Source organism: Rutidosis leptorrhynchoides, chromosome 5, assembly GCF_046630445.1.
Source record: "Rutidosis leptorrhynchoides isolate AG116_Rl617_1_P2 chromosome 5, CSIRO_AGI_Rlap_v1, whole genome shotgun sequence".
Classification (NCBI taxonomy): Eukaryota; Viridiplantae; Streptophyta; class Magnoliopsida; order Asterales; family Asteraceae; genus Rutidosis; species Rutidosis leptorrhynchoides.
The window spans coordinates 86,080,014-86,107,424 of record NC_092337.1 but is presented as its reverse complement, the minus strand read 5'-3'; the positions used below and the strand labels follow the sequence as shown (position 1 = coordinate 86,107,424).

The window sequence follows — 27,411 nt, the reverse complement described above, 5'->3', positions numbered from 1 at the left end:
ATAAAGTATAATATTTTTGGCATACTTTAAATCAATAAAATTAAAAATAATGATAACAAAATTTGTCGCCCCGCCCTCGGGTAAAGTAATTTCCGCTCAACGACCTAGTCTTTAACTCACGACGAATTTTAGAAATCATTTTTTAAACTTAATGAATTAAAGTAAATTTTGTTTTTAAAAACTTAAATTAAAATGCATATTAATTTCATAAAAAAAACCTACAAAACAAAAATTCAGAATGGAGGGAGAAAACTAGTTCTTTAGTGTCTGCTAGCGGAAAAGACCAATCGGATTCCATTCTCGGAACTACACGAGAACAGAACAATTAACTCTAGACAGCATTTTTTTTTAGAACATTTAAATCTCCCCACACTTAGGTAGCTGTGGTGTCGAAATTGTGATTAACTTCATCGTCAATTTCTCTTGGTCCATAATCAACTTGCATATCCGTGACTTTTTCTTTAAGCCATTGGTCGGATTCCTGTGTAATATCCACAAATTCAACTAGCTTCGCCTTTTCTTTAGGCGACAGATTGGATACTAACCGGTTATATAACTTAAAGTTTCCCTTACTTTTAGCATCAATAACCCGTTTAAAAAGTTTCTTCATTGAACTGTTAATAACGGGGTTATTTAATTTCGTATCAACTATGGGGTTCTTTATTATCAAGTCATCATTAGGTGTTACTTCATTTTCCCCACACTTAGGCGTTCTATTATTGTTAAGCATTACCGTTGAAGTTGGTAAAACAACATGGTTCTTACCAATCGTTTTTGTTGGTTCAACGGTTTTGGTTTGTGAATATTTAGACTGTCGAATCATAAAGGTGATCGATTTCTCATCATTACTAAGTGTCATTCTACCCTTTCTTACATCAAATAACGCCCCGGTGGACGCTAAGAATGGTCGATCTAAAATTAGAGGAACGTTTGAGTCCTCTTCTATGTCAATGACAATGAATTCGACTAGAAAGGTTAAATTACCTACTTGAACGGGTAGGTTGTCAGCAATTCCAACTGGGTGCTTAATGGTTTGATCAAGGAGTCGAACACTCATATCCGTTGGAGTTAACTCACCTACACCTAATCTCTTATATAATGATGACTCACACTTGCACCTAAATCTGCTAGTGCATCATACATGACACAATCACTAAGTAGACAAGGAACAATAAATTCACCCGGATCACCTATCCTAGGAGGAGGTTTTGGTGGAACTGTCTTCACCGGGTTTACTTCTACGGCTTTTGTTTCTTGTACTTTCTTATTCTTTTTCTTCTTCTTTCCAGAGGTATCACAAACTTTATTACCTATTACTTGCTCATACTCAACTCCTTTTCTTGGAAACGGGATGGGTGGTCTGTATGGTGCCACCACTGGCTTTACATACTCGGGTGGTGGTGGTGGTGTAAATTCTTCATTGTTACTCTCATCTAAAACCTTCCCATCTTCTGGAGCTGGTTTTTCAGAGTCTGTTGAAACCATTTTAACATTCTCATTTCGAGGATTTACTTCAGTATTACTCGGTAGCTTTCCTTGTTCCCTCTCACTTATCATGCTAGCAAGAGTACCTACGTGTTTTTCTAGATTCAAAATGGAAGCTTGTTGAGTTCTTAATGACTGATCAAACCTATCATTTGTTTGGGTTTGAGATGTAATAAATTGAGTTTGAGATTCAACTAGCTTTGCCATCATTTCTTCTAGATTTGGCTTTTTCTCTTCGGTTTGTTGTGGTGGTTTATACAAGCTAGATCTTTGTTGATTGAAAGTGTTGTTTTGAGTTGGTTGGTTATTCGGACCTTGTTGGTTATACGAGTTGTTGTTTGGTCCATTTGGATTATAAAGAATGTTTTGATTTCGATTGAAGTTTAGCCTTGGCGGTTGATAATTATTTTGATAATTATTTCCCGGCCTTTGGTTCATATAGGAAACATTCTCACGCTGTTCCATCGTTAGTTCAATGTGACAATCTTTCAATAAGTGTGGTCCACCGCATTGCTCACAACTAATTCGTATTGCGTGAATATCTTTATTCATCTTTTCCATTCGTCTTTCGAAAGCATCTATTTTTGCGGAAACGGAATCAAAGTCATGGCTAGAATCGGCTCTAGCCGCTTTAGATGATCGAAAGATATCTTTTTCTTGATGCCACTCATGAGAGTGGGAAGCAGTGTTATCAATAATTTTGTAAGCTTCAGTTGCGGTTTTCTTCATAATGGAACCACCAGCTGTTATGTCGATGTCTTTTCTTGTAGCAACGTTGACACCTTGGTAGAATATTTGTACTATTTGATAAGTGTCTAAACCGTGTTGAGGACATCCTCTCAACATCCTTCCGAATCTTGTCCATGCCTCATATAATGTTTCATTTGGCTTTTGTGTGAACGTAACAATTTCTCCTTGAAGTCTCACGGCTTTAGATGCCGGAAAGAATTGTTTAAGAAATTTTTCAACTAAAACATCCCATGTGTCAATCGCCCCTTCAGGTAACGATTCTAACCAATCTTTGGCTTCTCCCTTTAAAGTCCAGGGAAACAACATGAGATAGATCTGCTCATCTTCCACTTCTCGGATTTTGAATAGTGTACAAATTCTTTTAAACGTACGAAGGTGTTCGTTAGGATCTTCATTCGGTGCACCACTGAATTGGCATTGGTTAGTTACCATGTGTAGAATTTGTCCTTTGATTTCATAATCTGGCGCATTAACTTCTGGCTTAATAATGGCGTGACCTTGGCCCGTGCGTGTGGCTCTCATTCGATCTTCCATACTTAGAGGTTCCGTTACTTCCATAATTGAATTTGTTGAATACGAATCACTAGAGGATTCTGATTTAATGGTTTGTGGCTCAGGAGGAATAATTAGTGGTTCAAGATCTTGGAATTGTCCTTGAATATGCTCCGGGTTCTTAATTGTGAAGTCGGGTTCAAAAGATGGATTATCGGAAATTTGAGTTGGAGTTCTTGTTCGACTAGATGACGATTCTAAAGAAAAATCAACGGCGGTTATATTTGCTAAATGTCTTGATCTAGTTACAGGTGGTGAACGTACAAAAGGTGGTGAACGTCTTGCTCGGTGCATTCACTGAATATCCTATTAGTTTTTAAAAGGAAAGAAAAATTATAATAAGTTATCCAATCAATAGACTTTTCTGATTTTGCCCACGTTTCGAATAGCCAAAAGATGCAGCAGAGGGGCACGATTCGTTTGGTCTCAATATAATTGAGTACTGTTTGGCTCCAATAACCCGGTCCACGTACAAATCCAACTATTACTACGAACCAGAAAATTTTGATGTCTATCAATTTAACCACTTAAAATAAATTTTCGTAATTTTAAGAAATTTAGAGAAGAAGTAGAAAAAAATCTAAGTCCTAAAAACTAGAATGGCGAGAAATAAGAGAGAAAAAGAGTGCGCGTCGAAAAGTGTCGAAAAATGAAAAAGACGAAGAGTGGTTTGTAAACACGCGGTTAATCCAACCTTATAACGATCACTATCTTAAAATTAAAGCTACAAATGAAGATCACTAATTGGAATTGTAATTGATACATAGGTAAACGCGTCGAAAAATAAAAATAAGAAAATAGCGCGAAAAATGGCGTCGCAAAATTCTAAAGCACCTAAAACTTAGTCTAAGGAATAAGCACTTAAGGGATTTTACGGCAAAGCCTAAAAATCTAAAAATGAAAATAACTATGGCAAAACTAAACTTAATACTAAAAGTTGTGACTGAGTCTAAAAATCTAAAGGTAATAAAACTTAAAATAATTTTTTTTTTTTTACGTTTTTTTTTCTTTTTTTACGTTTTTGTTTTTTTTTTTTACGTTTACGTTTTTTTTTTTTTTTTTTTTTAAAAACGATTTTTTTTTTTTACAAATTAATAATTTTTTTTATAATTATTATTTTTTTTCAAAACTTTTTTTTTTTATTCATTTACTATTCATGAATAGTAAATGAAAAGAAATTAATTAATTTACTATTCACATAAAAGCGACATGATAGAAATTATTAATTACAATTTACATAATATACCCCTGAAGTATTTAATAAATACGACTTTTTAAAACTTTTACGATTCAAAATATATTCTAAAATATTATTATATTATTATATTCTATTTCAATATTATTATATTATTATATTCTATTTCAATATTATTATATTATTATATTTTATTTCAATATTATTATAATTAAAAATATAGCGTTTTAGCGCTCCCCGGCAGAGGCGCCAAAAACTTGGTGATGTAGCGTGAGGGTACGAAATAGTATTATTTTTAATACAAAATACTACAAAATATGACACAGGTTTTATTAATTTACGGATGGGATATACCTAAACTTTGCTACAACACTATAGGCAGTGTACCTAATCGTAGAGTAGTGTAGTTTTTAGTAAGTCCGGTTCGTTCCACAGGAAGCTGGTGATACTTACTATGTTTTTAACTATATTTATACAAAATATATATAATTATATAAGTAGTAATATTATTATAAAAGGGGGGTTTTACCGTTTAATGACCGGTTTGTCGATTCTATATTTTAAGCGTAAAGATAAATGACGATAATTAAAGTGCGTAAAATAATGACAATAAATAAAATGACAGTAAATAAAATTGCGAGTAATAAAATGACAGTAAATAAAGATACGATGAGAAATATAATAAAAGAATTATGCTTATTTAAACTTCCGTAATCATGATGTTTGACGTGTTGATTTTAATTTATTACCATGGGTTAATTGTCCTTTGTCCTGGTTTATTTGATACGTCTATCTGGTTTTTGTCCATAATAGTCCATCGGTCATAAAAATAAAGTGCGAGTATCCTCGTCAAATTACCCTTATACCCGAAGTCAAATATTCCAACTGATTAAGGATTTAAACTGTGACGCAGTTATCACTTCTGTCAACAATTACACCAGTTATCACTGTATGTAATCCACCCCTGTTTTAATTAGTTTATGAATATTAATTCATCCACTTGATCAGAATGAATAATCAATTACCCAACTCAATTGATTAATTAAATGATTATAACAGATTCCATATGAACATCACTAAATAGGACAACCATAATCATTATTAATTATTAGGTTAATTAATTTGAAGATAGGTTCGACAGACTCCAATGAGTTGTCACTCAATTAGACAATACCCCCCATCTATTAATAGTCAATAGTTCAATTTTCACAAGTGTCGGTCTTTTGCCCAAACCTTAATTATGGTCCAAAGTTCAATAACCCCTTCTTAATATTTTAGCCCAACATCACGATTACTTCGGCTCAAATAAGCATAATAATAACTTAGTTACGATACATTAATTTAAAAAGGTTGAACATAACTTACAATGATTAAAAATAGCGTAGCGTTACACGGACAGAATTTCGACTTACACACTCAAACGATCTCTATCATAAATCTTATTATTATCATAATTTAAAATTAAAATTAAGATTATTGTTATATCTTATTAAGTTAACATTATGATAGAGATATAGAATATAGATATTGATAATTGATATTGATAAATAAGAAAAAGATAGAAAAAGGTGTGCTTTTAAATTGATCGATAATCATCGCCTTTTATAGGCAAAATATGAAATTGAATTTTCATTTACGACCCCTGAACTATGCTAAATTAACAACTTTTTATTATTTAATATTATTCTTATTATGAATTATTTAAATATTATATTTTATTCTTGTGCATAGTTGACTCGTAATTTTTACACCGTTGCGTCGAGCGTTGAGAGTTGACTCATGTCCCGGTTCCGGATTTTCGAACGTCCTTGCGTACTATTTTATATCGTGTACTTTGCGTTTTGTAACTTGTACTCTTGTCATTTTTAGACGTTCTTCATCAATAATTTGAACCTTTTTAATTGTACCTTGTACTTTTGAGCTTTTTGGACCTTTTTGTCTTCAATTTGTCGAATCTGCCTTTTGTCTTCGCACTTATTTAATATAAACGAATATCACTTGAAAATGGAACAATTGCAACTAAAATCTTGTCTTTCTTGGGGGATAATGCTATGAAATATATGTTCCTTTTTAGCCTTATCAATCTTACTTCAACTCGTAACCTCTGTGATGCGGATACCCTGCTTTTCATTAAAAATTTTACACATTTGTGTAATTGGGTGGTTCTCACGAGATTTATGGGCGAATAGAAGTAATGAAATACTTTGTCATGTATACTATTTATAAAATCATATATGTACGTATGAATTCAAATGGACAAATTTACCCTTACCTATTTTGGCTAGTATACACTAATTTATACCTTCAAAATTATTTTAAAACCACTCTTATTGAGTTGTCTAGTTAACTCAAATTGATTTACGTAAAATGGTACACGTTGTACATACTTCTAAATTTACTAAGAGCTTCGTTCCATTTATGGGGTTACATTAGACGTTTAAAGCTTTTTCAAAACTTCTTTGATTGATTACATTAGAATTTTCGCATTACTCTACAGAGTGTTTGGATCACATTTCTTCTCATCCTCCGTTTAAGGATGAAAATTTACCATTAAGTCCATTGATAGAAATTCTTACACCAGTTTGGATGCCGGTTTTATAAAATTTGTTGGAAAGTCTTTGCGCTCATAGAATTTTCCCTCTTATGGTTGGACATGGCCGAAACGCAGACCGCTAAATCAAGTTTCTGGGGTACACTCGATGGTCACCTTATTGTAGAAAAGGCGCTAGGTGGGTTTCTACCCCAACTGTTGTTATAATGGGTATCATGGATATATATTACTCTAGACCGTTTGAGGAGTTTCTACTCTCAATTTTCGCTGTCAACCGCAACACCCTCGTAAACATCAATCCTAGGATTCGATACTTTAGGGTGCACGAAATTATTTTTGGAGATTCATCTCACCTGGAGTCGGCCATTCTTTATAACCCATGATTCGCGTTCTTTTCATCCGCACATAAATTTAAGAATATGGATGAATCCTAGACTTCCTCGCTCATTGTACAAGGAAGTTCACTCTCGTTGAATTATCACACCTTTCATACGTCTTCCTTTCGAAAATATAATGAAAATTTACTTTGGAGTCCATGATCCTCGTTAACTCCTTTGAGAGAATTGCCTTAAATATCTATGCCACCGATGTGACTACTCCATATTTATTTCTTCCTTCATTATTGCAACTTTATTTCATCCGTCCCAGTTCGTCCCCTTGGGGAGCTCCCGTTTTGTTCGTTGAGAAGAAAGATGGTTCATTTCGTTTGTGTATTGATTATCGTGAATTGAACGAGCTTACTGTTAAAAACCGTTACCCTCTTCCGAGAATTGATGATCTGTTCGATCAACTTCAAGGTTCGTCCGTTTATTATAAGATTGATCTTCGTTCCGGTTATCACCAATTACGCGCTAAAGAAACTGATATTCTGAAAACCGCTTTCTGTACCCGTTATAGTCACTTTGAATTTCTTGTTATGCCGTTCAGATTGACAAATGCACCTGTTGTGTTCATGGACCTCATGAACCGTGTGTGTAGACCCTATCTGGACAAATTCGTTACTGTTTTCATCGACCACATCCTTATTTATTCTAAGAGTGATGAAGGGCGAAGAACATTTGAAGTTAGTGCTTGATCTATTGAGGAAAGAAGAGTTGTACGCTAAGTTCTCTAAGTGTGCTTTCTGGTTAAGAGAAGTTCAATTTCCTGGGACATATTGTTAGTAAATAGGGAATACAAGTTGATTCTGCTAAGATTGAGGCGATTGAAAAGTGGGAAGTTCCGAAAACTCCTACTCAGATTCGCCAGTTTCTAGGATTAGCAGGCTATTATAGAAGGTTCATTCAAGATTTTTCACGAGTAGCGAAACCTCTGACTGCTTTAACGCATAAGGGGAAGAAGTACGAGTGGAAGAGTGAACAAGAGTCTGCTTTCCAAACTCTGAAGAAGAAGTTAACTTCTGCACCGATATTATCACTACCTGAGGGTAATGATGATTTTGTTATCTATTGTGATGCTTCGTGTCAAGACTTTGGTTGTGTTTTGATGCAACGAAAGAAAGTTATTGCGTACGCGTCACGTCAGTTGAAGATTCACGAGCAGAATTACGTAACCCATGATTTAGAGTTGAGAGCTGTTGTGTTTGCGCTTAAGATTTGCAGACATTATCTATATGGGGTCAAAGGTACATTGTACACTGATCACAAAAGTCTTCAACATATTCTTGATCAGAAATAGTTAAATATGAGGCAACGAAGATGGGTTGAGACGTTAAATGATTATGATTGCGAACTTTTATATCATTCGGGAAAGGCCAATGATGTGGCTGATGCATTAAGTCGTAAAGAAAGGGCTGAACCTCGCAGGTTTAGGGCCTTGAATATGACAATTCAAACAAACCTCGCTAGGCAGATCCTTGAGGCACAATAAGAAGCCTTGAAGGAGGAAAATTTTGTAACGGGAAGGTCCGAGGCTTGAGTAAACAGTTAGAGGTACAAACCGATGGTACTCGGTATTTTGCGGGATGCCTTTGGGTTCCGAAGTTTGGTGATCTACGAAAACTTGTTTTAGATGAGGCTCATAAGTCTAGGTACTCTATTCATCCTGGTTCAGGAAAGATGTATCATGATCTTAAGGAGCTGTATTGGTGGCCTAATTTGAAAGCTGATGTGGCTACGTATGTGGCTAAGTGTTTGACCTGCGCTAAGGTTAAAGCTGAACATCAAAAACCGTCTGGACTTTTGGTGCAACCTGAAATTCCCGAGTGGAAGTGGGAAGGTATTACCGGGAGTTGTGGGTGGTTATGATACCATTTGGGTGATTGTTACCGACTCGCTAAGTCAACTCTTTTCTTGCCAATTAAGGAAACATATTCAATGAAGAAGTTTACTCGTTTGTATTTGAAGGAGATTATTTCGAGACATGGTGTTCCCGTATCGATTATGTTGGACTTAGGCAGTCCTAACAAGGTGCTCTAGGAACTAAATTGGATATGAGCACCGCTTATCATCCACAGACGGATGGTCAGAGTGAAAGGACCATTCAAATGTAGAAAACATGTTAAGAGCGTGTGTTATTGATTTTGGAAATGGGTGGGATAAATATTTGCCGCTGGATGAGTTTTCTTATAACAGCAGTTATCATGCAAGTATTAAAGCCACACCATTTGAAGCTCTGTATGGTAGAAAGTGTAGGTCTCCTGTCTGTTGGAATGAGGTTGGGGATGCTCAACTCACATGACCAGAGATCATTCACGAGACTACCGAGAAGATTGCACAGATTAAGGAAAGATTGAGAACTGCCAGGAGTAGGCAAAAGAGTTATGCTGATAAGAGAAGGAACGATATCGACTTTCAGGTCGGTGATCGTGTTATGTTGAAAGTTTCACCTTGGAAGGGTGTGGTACGTTTTGGTAAAAGGGGAAAGTTGAATCCTCGATTTGTTGGACCTTTTGGGATTATTGAGAGAGTTGGACCAGTGGCTTATCGTTTGAAATTGCCACAAGAACTCAGTGCTATTCGTGACGTTTTTCATGTATCGAATTTAAAGAAGTGTTTGGCCGAGGCCAATGAAACTATTCTTTTTGATGAACTTCATATTGATAAGCAACTTTATTTTATTGAAGAACCTGTTGAAATTATGGACCGAGAGGTAAAGACTCTTAAGCAGAGTAAAATTCCTATTGTTCGAGTTAGATGGAACACCGGACGCGGTCCCGATTCACTTGGGAGCGTGAAGGTCAGATGAAGCAGAAGTAACCGCATTTGTTCCCAGATGCCGAGGAAACCCCTGCACCTGCTTAAATTTCGGGACGAAATTTCCGTAACGGGAAGGTACTGTAACGACCCTACTTTTTCCGTTATCTTTTGCCGTTAATTATTTAACGACCGTTAATTATTTTTCGTGCCACGTCATTTCTATGACCTATATTATTATTTTTGTAATAATATATTAATTATTATGTGTTATATGAATATTTGTATTCATATCTTTAATTGTACGTTTCTACGTGTCGCGGATTTCTATCCGGCGAATCTTTTCGGTTTTCAAACCAACGGTCGAACTTTTGGAATTTTTAAGTCCTAATTATTTTAAATATGATATTTTGATGTCATATGATTATATATAGTGTTTATATATTTTATTCGTCGCGTATTTATTATCTCTTCGAAAAATCAATCGCGTAGCGGCGTTTTCGCGTTTCGGGTTTCGTTCGGGCGTTCGGGCCACTAGGATTTTGTCATTTATCAAATTGGGCCACTATGGGGCCCACCCCATTCAGTTCTTGGCCGAAATTGTCAAGGAGGGGGGGTATACCCCATTCATTTTTGCAATACTCCTCATTTTTACATTTTATTCCTAATTTTATCAAACCTAATTTTAGATATTTGCTCTCTTCCTCCCCTTTTGCTCCCTTGAGCCGTCGCCACTTCCACCACCAACATCATCATCATCAATTAATTTTAAAGCTTGGATCAAGGATTGATTAACACCAACGCGTTCCTCTCAATCTCCTCTACGCGATAACATCCATTGATTATTGATTAGGGTATAAACCCTAACCCTAGAACTTTTGATTTTTCATTTATTTTCTGTATTTTTATGATTATTTAGTAGTATGATGTTTGTGGATTATTGTAATGGTGTTTGTATGCATAGATGTACTCATAATCACATGTTTTCGGTTTGTAAAATTCTGTACAGCAGCTTTTTCGTGTGTTTCTGATATGATGACTGATATAAATGTTAAAATAAAGTATCTAGATGAGTTCCTCTCATCAATACGTTAATTTTAGACTCCGGATTCATGTCGTTTCGATTCTCGGAACCCTAATTATGATCAAAGTGGTATTTTGTTAAGATTGAAATGTGATTTTGGTATGAACCAGGTTTGGTCCAACTTTGTGACCATATTTGGTGACTTTAGGGTGTGTTAGTGTGTTAGAACTGATGGTGGGGCGAACTTTCATGTTCGGGTCATCTCAATCCAAGCCACGAATCACCCGTTACGTCTAAAACACGTTTTTGATTGAATTAAAGTTCCAAGTAGTGTATTGGCTGTATATCACGACTTGTGGGCTGTTCTTGGTGTGTTCTTGAGTGTACCAAAGTGTCGGGTAGTTTTCTTAGGCGGAGATATATGTAAGGCTCGCCGAAAACCGACACCCGGGGCTCAAGATACGACCCGATGAACTTTTGATTAAAACTTATGGTTAAATATTAAAACTTATGAGAAAAATAATGATTTTCATTATTGATTAATTACTTATGATATAAGAAGTAATTATTATTATTTAAGACTTATGATATATATTTATTATATCATTTAATTATGACTTATGATTTAATTAACATTTTAATTAAACTTATGATTAATAATACTTTTATTATTAATGAAAAATACTTATGATAAGTATTAAACTTATATTATGAGATTATTATTATTATAGGACTTATAATAAGGATTAAATAATTATTTAATTATTATAAGACTTAGTTATTATTTAATTATTAAATACTTATGATTTAATAAGTATAATTAGAAATTTATGATATGATTAATAATTCATTATTAATTAATAATACTTATGATATGATTTAAAATTTATTATTAATTAATAATACTTATATTATGACTAATATTTAATTAATTAATTAAATACTTATGTTATATTAATTATATCATTTAAACTTATCTAAACTTTAATAATTCATTTTTATTTAATTAAACTTATGTTAAGACATAATTATACACTTTTGACTTTAATAAACATTATAACCTATGTTATTATTATAACTTACACTTTTCAAATTAATGTTGACTATGTTTGACCAAGGTTGACTTTTGAGTTGACTTTCGGTTGACTTTGACTTTCAGTTGACTTCTGTTGACTTTCTAAATAAGGAAACTTTCCTAACTTCAAAACTTTCTAAAAATAGAACTTTCTAAATTTGGAAACTTTCCAAAAATAGAAACTTTTCAAAAATAGAAACTTTCCAAAAATAGAAACTTTCCTAAAATAGAAAACTTTCCAAAAATGGAAACCTGCTAAAAATAGAAACTTTCTAAAAATAGAAAGTGTGTGTCCGTATGCTGTTCCAGTCAAACCGATGCTTGCCGAGTGTTATTCTATGTCTACTTGCAACATGTACAATAGCTATCATACTAAGACTTGACCTAAGTTAGTTATTTATATCAGCCTGCTTTATTTATAGGTCGGCGTTGTGATCTTTCTTGATCACTTTACTTTATTTGTTGTTCGCTTGTTTGTGAGATTTCTTCAGTTGCTATTAAGGTGAGTTATAGTCCCATTTTTCTATTTTAAATCTTTTGGGATGAGAATACATGCAATTTATTTTATATTTTGGACACAAGTGGAAGTTGGTTTAAATTATTTATTGTGAGTCGAACAAAAATATTCCCTAATCTGGTAATTGTAATCACTGGTTTCTACTGGTGAACGCGAATCCTATGGATAGATCTATCGGGTTTGACAACCCCATTTCGAGCTAGTCGCGCTAGCAATTTATAATCGGAATGTTTAGTACTTCGTATTTTGTTGTAGATACACTTGTTCGGTGTATATTATTTATTGTATTTGGCAAGGGTAAATAAATGGTTAAGTGGTTACCAGGTGGCTCACAGAAAATGGAATAATGTTTTATTATATGTTTTCTAGCATATAATTTGGTGGTTCAAAAAGGAGTTTTTATGTTTTCAAACATAAATTTTTATTGTTTAAATTAAATATTGTTTGCAATATTAAACCTATAATTCACTCAACATTTTTGTTGACAGTTACTCGCATGTTTTATTCTCAGGTTCATGATTGATTGCTTCCGCTGTGCTTAGAGAGTCTGCATATTTATGATGGCAGCTTTTGTTAAACATTAACTTGTATTCTATTTTGTTACATTAAAAAGTGGTTGTTTGTTGACTTTATTTTGGTCAACTTTTGGTTAAAGTATTATTGTATAGTTTTTCTAAACTTATACATTTTAGTAGATTTCCTTTATAGGAAATCATTTTTAAATAAAGAATGCAAGGTTGTTTTATTAAATTCATATAGATTTTCGATCAAGCTGTGGGACCAAGTGACGGAGCCGTTAAGTGTTTTGACGGAGTCGTCACATTATGCATCTAGACAATTGAAGATTCACGAACAAAATTATACGACGCATGATTTGGAATTAGGCGCGGTTGTTTTTGCATTAAAGACTTGGAGGCACTACTTATATGGGGTCAAAAGTATTATATATACCGACCACAAAAGTCTTCAACACATATTTAATCAGAAACAACTGAATATGAGGCAGCGTAGGTGGATTGAATTATTGAATGATTACAACTTTGAGATTCGTTACCACCCGGGAAAGGCAAATGTGGTAGCCGATGCCTTGAGCAGGAAGGACAGAGAACCCATTCGAGTAAAATCTATGAATATAATGATTCATAATAACATTACTACTCAAATAAAGGAGGCGCAACAAGGAGTTTTAAAAGAGGGAAATTTAAAGGATGAAATACCCAAAGGATCGGAGAAGCATCTTAATATTCGGGAAGACGGAATCCGGTATAGGGCTGAAAGGATTTGGGTACCAAAATTTGGAGATATGAGAGAAATGGTACTTAGAGAAGCTCATAAAACCAGATACTCAATACATCCTGGAACGGGGAAGATGTACAAGGATCTCAAGAAACATTTTTGGTGGCCGGGTATGAAAGCCGATGTTGCTAAATACGTAGGAGAATGTTTGACGTGTTCTAAGGTCAAAGCTGAGCATCAGAAACCATCAGGTCTACTTCAACAACCCGAAATCCCAGAATGGAAATGGGAAAACATTACCATGGATTTCATCACTAAATTGCCAAGGACTGCAAGTGGTTTTGATACTATTTGGGTAGTAGTTGATCGTCTCACCAAATCAGCACACTTCCTGCCAATAAGAGAAGATGACAAGATGGAGAAGTTAGCACGACTGTATTTGAAGGAAGTCGTCTCCAGACATGGAATACCAATCTCTATAATCTCTGATAGGGATGGCAGATTTATTTCAAGATTCTGGCAGACATTACAGCAAGCATTAGGAACTCGTCTAGACATGAGTACTACCTATCATCCACAAACTGATGGGCAGAGCGAAAGGACGATACAAACGCTTGAAGACATGCTACGAGCATGTGTTATTGATTTCGGAAACAGTTGGGATCGACATCTACCGTTAACAGAATTTTCCTACAACAACAGCTACCATTCAAGCATTGAGATGGCGCCGTTTGAAGCACTTTATGGTAGAAAGTGCAGGTCTCTGATTTGTTGGAGTGAAGTGGGGGATAGACAGATTACGGGTCCAGAGATTATACAAGAAACTACCGAGAAGATCATCCAAATTCAACAACGGTTGAAAACCGCCCAAAGTCGACAAAAGAGCTACGCTGACATTAAAAGAAAAGATATAGAATTTGAAATTGGAGAGATGGTCATGCTTAAAGTTGCACCTTGGAAAGGCGTTGTTCGATTTGGTAAACGAGGGAAATTAAATCCAAGGTATATTGGACCATTCAAGATTATTGATCGTGTCGGACCAGTAGCTTACCGACTTGAGTTACCTCAACAACTCGCGGCTGTACATAACACTTTACACGTCTCGAATTTGAAGAAATGTTTTGCTAAAGAAGATCTCACTATTCCGTTAGATGAAATCCAAATCAACGAAAAACTTCAATTCATCGAAGAACCCGTCGAAATAATGAATCGTGAGGTTAAAAGACTTAAGCAAAACAAGATACCAATTGTTAAGGTTCGATGGAATGCTCGTAGAGGACCCGAGTTCACCTGGGAGCGTGAAGATCAGATGAAGAAGAAATATCCGCATCTATTTCCAGAAGATTCGTCAACACCTTCAACAGCTTAAAATTTCGGGACGAAATTTATTTAACGGGTAGGTACTGTAGTGACCCGAACTTTTCCATGTTTATATATATTAATTGAGATTGATATTTACATGATTAAATATTTCCAACATGTTAAGCAATCAAACTTTTTAAGACTTGATTAATTGAAATATGTTTCATATAGACAATTGACCACCCAAGTTGACCGGTGATTCACGAACGTTAAAACTTGTAAAAACTATATGATGACATATATATGGTTATATATATAGTTAACATGATATTATGATAAGTAAACATATCATTAAGTATATTAATAATGAACTACATATGTAAAAACAAGACTACTAACTTAATGATTTTGAAACGAGACATATATGTAACGATTATCGTTGTAACGACATTTAATGTATATATATCATATTAAGAGATATTCGTACATCATAATATCATGATAATATAATAATTTAAAATCTCATTTGATATTATAAACATTGGGTTAACAACATTTAACAAGATCGTTAACCTAAAGGTTTCAAAACAACACTTACATGTAACGGCTAACGATGACTTAATGACTCAGTTAAAATGTATATACATGTAGTGTTTTAATATGTATTCATACACTTTTGAAAGACTTCAAGACACTTATCAAAATACTTCTACTTAACAAAAATGCTTACAATTACATCCTCGTTCAGTTTCATCAACAATTCTACTCGTATGCATCCGTATTCGTACTCGTACAATACACAGCTTTTAGATGTATGTACTATTGGTATATACACTCCAATGATCAGCTCTTAGCAGCCCATGTGAGTCACCTAACACATGTGGGAGCCATCATTTGGCAACTAGCATGAAATATCTCATAAAATTACAAAAATATGAGTAATCATTCATGACTTATTTACATGAAAACAAAATTACATATCCTTTATATCTAATCCATACACCAACGACCAAAAACACCTACAAACACTTTCATTCTTCAATTTTCTTCATCTAATTGATCTCTCTCAAGTTCTATCTTCAAGTTCTAAGTGTTCTTCATAAATTCCAAAAGTTCTAGTTTCAAAAAATCAAGAATACTTTCAAGTTTGCTAGCTCACTTCCAATCTTGTAAGGTGATCATCCAACCTCAAGAAATCTTTGTTTCTTACAGTAGGTTATCATTCTAATACAAGGTAATAATCATATTCAAACTTTGGTTCAATTTCTATAACTATAACAATCTTATTTCAAGTGATGATCTTACTTGAACTTGTTTTCGTGTCATGATTCTGCTTCAAGAACTTCGAGCCATCCAAGGATCCGTTGAAGCTAGATCCATTTTTTTCTTTTCCAGTAGGTTTATCCAAGGAACTTAAGGTAGTAATGATGTTCATAACATCATTCGATTCATACATATAAAGCTATCTTATTCGAAGGTTTAAACTTGTAATCACTAGAACATAGTTTAGTTAATTCTAAACTTGTTCGCAAACAAAAGTTAATCCTTCTAACTTGACTTTTAAAATCAACTAAACACATGTTCTATATCTATATGATATGCTAACTTAATGATTTAAAACCTGGAAACACGAAAAACACCGTAAAACCGGATTTACGCCGTCGTAGTAACGCCGCGGGCTGTTTTGGGTTAGTTAATTAAAAACTATGATAAACTTTGATTTAAAAGTTGTTATTCTGAGAAAATGATTTTTATTATGAACATGAAACTATATCCAAAAATTATGGTTAAACTCAAAGTGGAAGTATGTTTTCTAAAATGGTCATCTAGACGTCGTTCTTTCGACTGAAATGACTACCTTTACAAAAACGACTTGTAACTTATTTTTCCGAATATAAACCTATACTTTTTCTGTTTAGATTCATAAAATATAGTTCAATATGAAACCATAGCAATTTGATTCACTCAAAACGGATTTAAAATGAAGAAGTTATGGGTAAAACAAGATTGGATAATTTTTCTCATTTTAGCTACGTGAAAATTGGTAACAAATATATTCCAACCATAACTTAATCAACTTGTATTATATATTATGTAATCTTGAGATACCATAGACACGTATACAATGTTTCGACCTATCATGTCGACACATCTATATATATTTCGGAACAACCATAGACACTCTATATGTGAATGTTGGAGTTAGCTATACAGGGTTGAGGTTGATTCCAAAATATGTATAGTTTGAGTTGTGATCAATACTGAGATACGTATACACTAGGTCGTGGATTGATTCAAGATAATATTTATCGATTTATTTCTGTATATATAACTGTGGACAACTAGTTGTAGGTTACTAACGAGGACAGCTGACTTAATAAACTTAAAACATCAAAATATATTAAAAGTGTTGTAAATATATTTTGAACATACTTTGATATATATGTATATATTGTTATAGGTTCGTGAATCAACCAGTGGCCAAGTCTTACTTCCCGACGAAGTAAAAATCTGTGAAAGTGAGTTATAGTCCCACTTTTAAAATCTAATATTTTTGGGATGAGAATACATGCAGGTTTTATAAATGATTTACAAAATAGAAACAAGTACGTGAAACTACATTCTATGGTTGAATTATCGAAATTGAATATGCCCCTTTTTATTAAGTCTGGTAATCTAAGAATTAGGGAACAGACACCCTAATTGACGCGAATCCTAAAGATAGATCTATTGGGCCTAACAAACCCATCCAAAGTACCGGATGCTTTAGTACTTCGAAATTTATATCATATCCGAAGGGTGTCCCGGAATGATGGGGATATTCTTATATATATGCATCTTGTTAATGTCGGTTACTAGGTGTTCACCATATGAATGATTTTTATCTCTATGTATGGGATGTGTATTGAAATATGAAATCTTGTGGTCTATTGTTACGATTTGATATATATAGGTTAAACCTATAACTCACCAACATTTTTGTTGACGTTTTAAGCATGTTTATTCTCAGGTCATTATTAAGAGCTTCCGCTGTCGCATACTTAAATAAGGACAAGATTTGGAGTCCATGCTTGTATGATATTGTGTAAAAACTGCATTCAAGAAACTTATTTTGTTGTAACATATTTGTATTGTAAACCATTATGTAATGGTCGTGTGTAAACAGGATATTTTAGATTATCATTATTTGATAATCTACGTAAAGCTTTTTAAACCTTTATTGATAAAATAAAGGTTATGGTTTGTTTTAAAATGAATGCAGTCTTTGAAAAACGTCTCATATAGAGGTCAAAACCTCGCAACGAAATCAATTAATATGGAACGTTTTTAATCAATAAGAACGGGACATTTCATATCATTTGCTTTGTATTCTCGGTTTGCAGACTTGAAAGAATCCACAAGCATACTACCCAACACCTTTTCGGTAGCATGTTTATTGTTTCCCATAATTAGTGTGCGTGAGCATGTGTGTACGTCATGCAATTTCTTTACCATAAAGTTTTCAGTGTTCCGTATTTTGTAAGCACTAATTTTCCATTCATAGTTTGGCAACACACAATTAGCGGTGTATCGAGATTTGTCCGTCTTTACAGGCTTAATTTGGAAGTTTTCTTCAAGACATTTTGTAAATAGAGTGTTTATGAACTCGGCCTTGTTCAAAAAAGTTTGACGAACTTTAATTGAATCTGATAGCCTATACGTGGTAGGTGTTTGAGTCGTAAATTCAGGCTGTTGCTCTTGCTGACTCAATAGAGGTGGCATATTCCAGAATAAATCTTGCTTTTCTTCTTCATATTGATCTTCTTCGTCTTCGTCTTCGTCTTCGTCTTTTTCTCCATCTGAATCACTAGATGCGACAACAGATATCTCAAACGGGTGGTCTCCTTCTTTAATTTTACATACGTTTTCAACACCATAGTTAAACATATCAAACTCTTCAGTGTTTGGAGGCGGCATTTCAGGCTCTTCCGCTTCTAAATTATGAAGGTTTGGTTCAGTGACTTGTGTTGAGTGTGTTTCTGGGTCTGGTTGTGGTTGGAGTGTTTCTGGGTTTCGTTTTGGTTGGTGTGTTTCTTGGTTTCGTTGTGGTACGTGTGTTTCTGGGTTTCGTTGTGGTAGATTCATTTGTACTTTCTCAACAACATAAATATCAATCGGAGCATTTACAATTGCATATTGTAAGAACTCTTGAAAGTCTTCATAATCATCCGTAATATCAAAAACATGGTTATTATAAATGTATCTCATTGAAACAGGTGAATTGGGTGACATTTGTATTTTTTTAAGAACATTTTTTAAAAATATTCTCTGATTCATTGGTTTTATAGGTGCAACAGGTAGTTTTAGCCGAATTCTAAAACAATCCAGGGGTAAATACATGGGAATGTTGTTAATAAACTCAAAAGAATCCCCACAACATATATGAACAACAAATTTATCTTCATTAACACAATTCATAAATACTTAGGTAGTGCAAAAAAATGCTTGAAAATGTACCTTGTGTAGCCAATAATCACTGAAATTCTTTGGGAATGAGTTGTGAGGAAATGATAAATTACAAGTTCCAGGGACATTCTTTATATATGATCGAAATTCTATCCATGAAAATCTAGAAAATCTAATGAAATCTTATCCTGAAAATTCTATCCTGATAAGATAAAGGCGCAAGGACGCAAGGAAGCTTGCGTACTTGCGCCTGTCTGTACGCAAGGTACCTTGCGCCTTGCGAGGGCATTTTGTCAATTTTTTTTTTTTTGGGCTCTGGTGCAAGAGGACCAAAATATTTGGGCATTTTGGTGATAATCCCCTTTTTCTACACTCCCCTCCGTCGTGCTCATTTTTTCCGATAAAAATAATGGCGTTTTTTCCGGCCAGAAAAGTTCGTTCGATTTTCCGGCCAAAATTTTTGCGGCCGAAATAATAGCGTCTGATTTGTATCACTTGGGAAGGACTTAATTTTGAACAGCAGTACGGGATCATTAGGGGGACTAAACCACCCACGCGTTCAACTCACCGTAGTTGCATAACCCGCCCCCAACTGCTGTGCTGCGGGAAACCCGGTCCAATCCAAGGGTATGGGCGGTAAAACCCCCTCCCCCGCTGCCCCCGCAACGGGATGTGCGGAAGGCACACCCTTGGATGGAATTCAAGGGTAAATGAGCAACCTTGTGTATAATGTTGCACTCCACGTAAGTCGAACTTCTAACTTCTCGCTAAGAGAGACATCTACTACCAAATGAGCTACAACACAAGGTTAAAGGAGAAACCTAAAATAATTTAATTACTTCAATGAGTTTTCTCCTGGTAACTTGCATAGGTGAATGAAAAAAGATATGGGAAACCAAAAGATGAAATCAATAAAAACATCATGTGCCGACAAAATTATTACGGAGTAGTTCAAAAGATGATACTTTTGATAACAAATCATGTTTTCGCATCATTAAATTCAATTTGTAAGTTTCTTTAGCCACCCTAGCAAATGTATCGAGGTGAAGAATTTGATATATTGTGATATGGTATTTTGTGTTGTTTTTCTCAATTTATCGAAGATAAAAGGATCCTTATAGTATGTTTGTAATGTGATTTTGTTTATGTTTTGATTGATATTAAGGTTCCGATATGAAATTTGATAATTTGAAAGTGAAGAAGAAATTAGGTTTTCATGAATTTTGATAAGAACATAACGGAAGATAATGAAGGGAGTAAAATTAATTGGACAAAATTACCTTTCATATGTCAAGTACATGATTGAAATTTTTTTTATACTTAACAGAAAAATACTAACGATCGTTAATGTTAGGGTCAACTGTGAAATGAATTCATAAATGAAGTTCAACAGAGTAAAAGAGAAGAAAAAGACCACTTATGTGTTCGATACAATGTTTGAGAACCAACGACAATATATTTATATTTTTATATTTGTTGCATAACAAATGTAGTGCCGGATGCTTCGTTGTGATGTAAGTTCCTAACTCTAAATCAACATGTATTAAAAATTATAGTCGGTGCTATTTAATTTAAAAAAATTGTTTGAATTTTTTTGTTTAATTTTTTTGAATGGGCTGAAGCTCAATATGATATTATGGTCGCTTGATCTATTTCTTTAATGACTGAAATATGACATAAATACTCTTAACAAAATGATAAAATGACTAAATCATCTCTTTGAATAGTACCAGCCACCAGGGGTTACATAATTAGTATAAAGAGTAATAATTAACCCTGATAAAATGTTAATGTTAACTTAGGGTAAAGTACTAGACGATTTTGTATCGTGCGAGTCTATATGAGCAGTTGCAAATTAAACAAAATTTATAAAAAGGATATATGATCCGAGACGTGGATATTTTTTTTTGATTAACGGTCGAGCTGTGTTACTACATTTTGCGAATACACCTCATTTGATGTAAAATGCAGTATTATTAAGACGAAGTGAATTCAAGTTATTCATCGTAAAACTTAACAACTACAGTAAATCGTATGTCCCATGCAAAATGCAACCTTGAAAGGAATCTTGCTTAAGAATGACTTTGTTACTCAAGGCTCAAGAGTTATAGCGTGCCTTAAAATACTTCAAATAGTTAATTACTCCGCATAAGTTAACAAATGTGTTATCTTTTCCTGGTTTTGTAATTACCGTCTGTTAACTTATTCACTGTTAAAAAAAATTTAGCTCATAATTTCAAATCATGTTAATGAAGTTGTTATTATTTTAAAAATAATTCCTTGCCATAAAGTGACAAGTTGAAATAAAAATTATCCAGTGAAATAAACAATTTGAAAACTGTAATTATTAATTGATATAAATATTTGGATCTTTTGTAATCATCATATATCTGCTCCGTAATATCTATTGGCAATAGATAAATCAAATTTTTTCTTATCCGTAGATTATTTAATTTTTTTTTTTTTCTAAAAAAAAAACAACGATGTATTGATATATAATGCAAAATTACACAAGATACAAAGATCATGCCAAAAGCATGAGGATACGAAATCATTTAGGGATTACGAACAACACAACGACTATTAGAAACACACTATATGCCTCACAAATCAAATTAAAACAACTGCGAAACAAATTATAAGTCGCTGAGACAGCAACCAAGTTCAGCAACTATCACGTGACGTATGAAATAGGGTTCGTGAGCCAAGTATGCCACTCAATCTTTCTTATCTTTGATCCTACGCGATATTCACCCAGACAACGTTGCTTGAATTTCATTTATAGCTACCTGAAGACTAAAACTTTTACCTTTAAAGACCATGAGATTTTGATTCTTCCAAAGCAAGTACTCACACGTCTCACACACCCATTCGACAGCTTACGGATTTTTTTTCCATGAGCCGAATTAATATGAGGTGTCTTGATGTGAAAGACCTCGTTGATGTTAAGATTAGAAAATTTTTCAAGATTCCACTACTTGAATACTCATCCCAACCTCGAAAATTTGCTTACAAAATATTAGAGAAATGTTCCACTAACTCTAAATGATCATCATCATAAAGGAAACAACTAACACTATCTTAATTTTTCCAAGATTGACACTTAACCTTTACTAGAATTCATAATAACGTATACTCAATTAATTAATAAGTTCATTATAGTAAAAGGCTAAGCCATCATAATAACTTTTTTTTTTTTTTTAAAAGCCAGATTAGTTTCTCCGATTTTACAACTATATGGAAAAGAAAACTATTAACACTGAAAGATTTTTTTTACTTTATTTTACCATAATTTCCTCTATCCATATTAATAATTTAATTTATAGTTCTTACCTCAAAGAACTAATAAAAATTAGGGAGTGTAAATTTTTACATTATCAGATCAATATAATATTGATACTGAATACTGAATACTGAATATAAATCCGTGACCTCATTTTGCGGAAATTGGTACCGGTCAATAGTGGTGTGCCTCAATATTTTATTGAGTTAACACATGTTTATTTTTCCCATTTAATATTTTCCATGCGTTAGTTAACAGAGTAATTGGCAATAATATTCTCATCCTCTCTATAAATACCAACATTTGTAACCTCATTTAATCACAACAACATCATTAAACGTTCTTACTTAATTATAACTCGTAATCATTTTCCTTGCAAATTAACATTTCATCATGGCTGTTGTTTCTAATGAGATTGAAATCGTGCATGCTTTACCTGCCGATGATCTTTTCCAAATCATCACCAACTTTCACGAGCTCGCTCCTAAGGCAGCTCCCGAAATCTACAAGTCCATCACGGTAGAAGGCGAGATTGTTGTCGGAACAATTCAATCCAATGTATATGGTGACGGTAAGAATACATCGTCATCGTCACTATACTTTTCACTTATTTTTCAAATACAGTTTTTTTGTTCACACTACTCTAAAACGAGAGTATTTAACCTAAACAAGTTATCTTGTAAAAGTGTTTGGACCTTTTTTTGGTCACCTCAATCTAATAACACCTCTTATTCAGGGCCGTCCCGTTAATTTTATGGGCCCTGTTCGAAAAATAAAGGTGGGCCTTTTGTATACAAAAAATTTCTTATATAACATAATACTAAGCTTCGACAATTAAGTATTGGAGCATGAACGTGGAGTATTGGAGCATAATATTATATTACGGAGTATTCGACATTGATTATGTATCTTATTTTTCGATTTTTCGATTTGTTTATTAACAAAAGGACCAAAATATGTAAAAATGAGCCTATACGTGTAATGTAAGGATATTTTTTTAGGGGCCCTTATAGATGTTGGGCCATGTGCAACCGCACGGCTTGCACGTCTCAATATCCAGCCCTGCTCTTATTGATATATCAGAACTCAACCACTAAGCTATAGTAGTAAAATGATTTATTTATAAAGTATTATTGGTATTTGATGGTTTATTATTATGCATGTCATGACAAAATTTGCAGTTTTTTTTACATAATAAATAACAAAAAAACTTTATATATACTCCCTCTATTTCAATTTAATAGTTTGATTTGACTTTATTTATTAACTATTACCTTAAATAAATTTTTTAGTGTGATAAAACATTTGATGAAATTTATATGAATAAAATTAAGTTTTATATGTGATTTCATTTAGTATAATTTTTATCAAGTATTATATAAAATAACAAAAAAATATTTAAAATCAAAGTTAAAATGATAAAGTCAAACATGACTATTAATAAGTAGTACTTAAGATTTTGTAAAAGAGAGTTCTAAGTTATTATGAAATGCAGGTGTACCGTTCACATCATCAAAGCAAAAGTTTGATGTCGTTGACTTGCCGAATCGTTATGTCAGTTTCACCATCTATGAAGGTGACATTTTAGCCGATTATTTGGAGTCCATCACTCATCATCTTAAGATCTTACCTTCTGCTGACGGAGGATCGGTTTATAAGCACACAATCGAATATAAGTGTAAGGGCGACGTTAAGCCGACCGAGGAGTACCTAAGCAAAGCAAAAGAAGGAATCACGGGAGTTTTTAAGGCAATCGAAGCGTACGTCACTGCCAACGCATAATTAATTGATTTTCATAAATCATATGTTTTATTTGGTTCCTATGTACGAATAAATGAGTATTGCTTTGTCGTAGCAACGTTGTTTCAGTTTGATTTGACGTAATAATATAAGTTGATCGAAAACAAAAGAGTTGAATAAGAGTATCAGACATCCATTAACAATTTGTATTGTCCAATTAAAATCAAAAGATACACTAATTAATTTAGTGATTTATTAAAAAGTTAATTAAAAATATCATTATCATCACCTATTATTAAATTACGCCTATATTTTATGCAATACAATTTTTGAAGGACTCTCTTTTCCATCGGCTTCAAATCAAGCACCTTATTAATAACAAATACGGATGACCATGGATCAGATATGGATCGGGTGAGCCTATATTCATATTCATTTAATTTTTAAAATCCATATCCATATACATTTAAATATATTTCATTCATCCATATCCATATCCGTTGGATGAAGCGGGTAAACGAATGTCGGTTGGATGTTAAGTTTTTCAAAAATATTCTTGTTATAAAATGAAATTATCAAAGTATGTTTAACAATGATATGTAATATATGCAAGAGATACGAATTTTATATTATTCACATAGTTGTATGTAGGGATGGCAATGGATGTTTCATCCATGGAGATCCACCTGATCCGATCCATTTATAATGGATATGGATGATGTAAATGGACGATTAACGGATATGGATATGAATATGGATGATCTAAAAATTGCGTGGATCGGATATGGATGACAATTTATCATCCACATATACATCCATTATCACCCGAAATACATCTATGTATGCATATATACGTACTAAAAAATCTAAAATATACGCATATACATCTACATATCGATATACATATACATAAAACCTACAAATTTTATATTATTAACGAAAAGAAGGGTTTTGATTGTCACGATTATTAAATTGTTACTAATAATATTCAAAGTTAAATATTTAGATTAGTTTAAACGTAAATTTACTTATACTATAACGTATTTTGCTCAACTAAATCCACAATCAGCGACAAATTACAATCAAAACATGTGTAACAAATAAAAAACGTAAAGATTAAATATTTACATTTGTTATAATCTATATTAAATTGATAAAATCGTCGTTAGATTAACATTTCATTTGATATCCAACGGATATCCATTAACCCGCTTAATCCATCGGATATGGATATGGACGGATGAACTGAAATTAATTAAATAGATATAGATATGGATATGAATGAGCAAAAATTAAATGGGTATGTATGTGGATATGGCATCATCCGATCCATTGTCATCCCTATTTGTATGTTCACGATCTATATTTTCGATAACATTTTAGTAGCTTATAGTATAAATATATAAGGATATGTAAATGTAAACGCATATATTTAAGTAAATATTGTAACATCCCGCCTTTTTCCGTTTACTTTCCGTCTATCTATTTAAAGTCCGTTATATAATTATAACATCTTCCGTTAACACGCGTTTTAAAATATTTCGTTTAGGTAATTCACACAACCGTTTTCAAAGTAGAAGGACTAATGTTGTCATTTGAGCAAAGGAGTGACTAGGTCAAATGATCAACACCATCTCCTCCATTCATTCATCCTCCACTTCTTCACTACTTTCACCTTTATTCTCTAAAACACTAAATCAAAGAATCACCATCTAAATCCGATCTAGCAAGCGTTCTTCGAAACAAATTACATATTTGGAATCCTTGCGACTTCCTCTTCGAATCCATACCAATCTCATCTCATTTGGGTAACTTTCTAAAAACACTAGATTCTTTGTTCTTGATGTTTTCAACTTATAAAAGTGTTAATTATTGTCTATGGCTCGAGTCTAACATGAATATATGATTTATATGTTCGATCTCGTTATTTTGAGTAACTAACATGAACTTGAAAAATGGGGGTGTTTGATCTTGAGATTTGGTTGCTTAAATATTGTTAGATGTTAAAAGTGCATGTATTAAATGTGTTACTAGCATCACTAGCTTCAATTTGGTAGGTAGGTTGACTTGGAAAAACTTCATAAACATAATTGTTAAATTTATGATTTTGAATTAGGGTTTGATAGAAGTAAAATGGACTTTTAATGCATTGAATGCTTTGCAATGTTGTTTGTAAGTATTTGATAGTATTGTATGCGTAATTACCTACAAAACGGCGTATTATATGTATGCATTTAATTCCCGAATCATAAATGTGCATTTATGAACTTGAAAGCATTTATGGTGGGCATTTAATGAGCTTTCAACTTGGATTTGTTTATTGTAAATGATGTTTTTGTGTGATGAAAAGTGTTTAGTTGTATTCCTCGTTAAATTACCTTTCCAACGATATAAGATACGTGTTTTGAATATTTACGGTTCATTAGTTATGGTTGTTTGAAGTTGGATTCGTGCATTAAGTGTTCAAACTACCCAGATTGCTGAACAGATACATGGAGCGGCGCTCCAATACCTTGAGCGGCGCTCCAAACCCGGCTGTCCAAAATTTCACTTTTTCGTTTAATTCTAACTATGCTACGCACCTCCGATTAACATGAAACTTGGCCAACATTCTTAGATATGATTAAAAACCTCAGAAAAATAGTTCGGGACCCGACCCGAACGTGTAGACTTTTTCGTTGACTTTGACTTGACCAAAGTTGACTTTTATTCAAACTTAACCAAACACTTATGCAATCGTTCTAACATGCTTTTATACTTATACCTTGCATGAAACTTGACAACGTGATTCACATGTCATATGTAATCGAGTCGTAACAAGCCATAGGACTAATTGAACGACTTTGACCGACCGTGATTACCGTTATTGATACAATCTATTTGTTTAGGTCAAGACTAGCATTGTTCTTTGCACACGTTACTTTGTGAAGTACCTTTTAAACCGTGCACTCAAGGTGAGATCATAGTCCCAATTTTACTCTTTTTAACTTACATTTGGGATGAGAAAACATAAACGTTTCATTTTACAAAGTGAACACAAGTACGAAAACAAACATTCTACATACGAGTTAGAACAAAATCCTCAATTCGATTATCATTAGTTACACTTGCCGGGTGTAAG

The 27,411-nt window shown here is 33.4% G+C and overlaps 2 protein-coding genes and 1 non-coding gene across 3 annotated transcripts in view; all 3 read left to right on the top strand.

Moving 5' to 3' along the window:
• The window catches only part of LOC139846664 (uncharacterized), an 88,277-nt gene that overhangs the window by 34,938 nt on the left and 25,928 nt on the right, over positions 1 to 27,411 (top strand). The gene's annotated exons all lie outside the window — the stretch shown is intronic.
• LOC139851132 (small nucleolar RNA R71) lies at positions 2,303 to 2,409 on the top strand. Its single transcript, XR_011760492.1, has one exon. It is a non-coding gene; the product is annotated as a small nucleolar RNA R71 (small nucleolar RNA).
• LOC139846497 (root allergen protein-like) lies at positions 22,885 to 24,361 on the top strand. Its single transcript, XM_071835981.1, has 2 exons — positions 22,885 to 23,121; positions 24,046 to 24,361. Exons 1-2 carry the CDS (start codon positions 22,944 to 22,946, stop codon positions 24,330 to 24,332), a joined length of 465 nt encoding a protein of 154 aa, XP_071692082.1. The 5' UTR covers positions 22,885 to 22,943; the 3' UTR covers positions 24,333 to 24,361.

Excerpts from the sequence above, each read along its gene's own strand:
- LOC139846497 (XM_071835981.1), top strand. The coding sequence starts at position 22,944 with ATGGCTGTTGTTTCTAATGAGATTGAAATCGTGCATGCTTTACCTGCC. Across the intron at positions 23,122-24,045 it reads ATCCAATGTATATGGTGACG|GTGTACCGTTCACATCATCA; the intron begins GTAAGAATACAT and ends TATGAAATGCAG.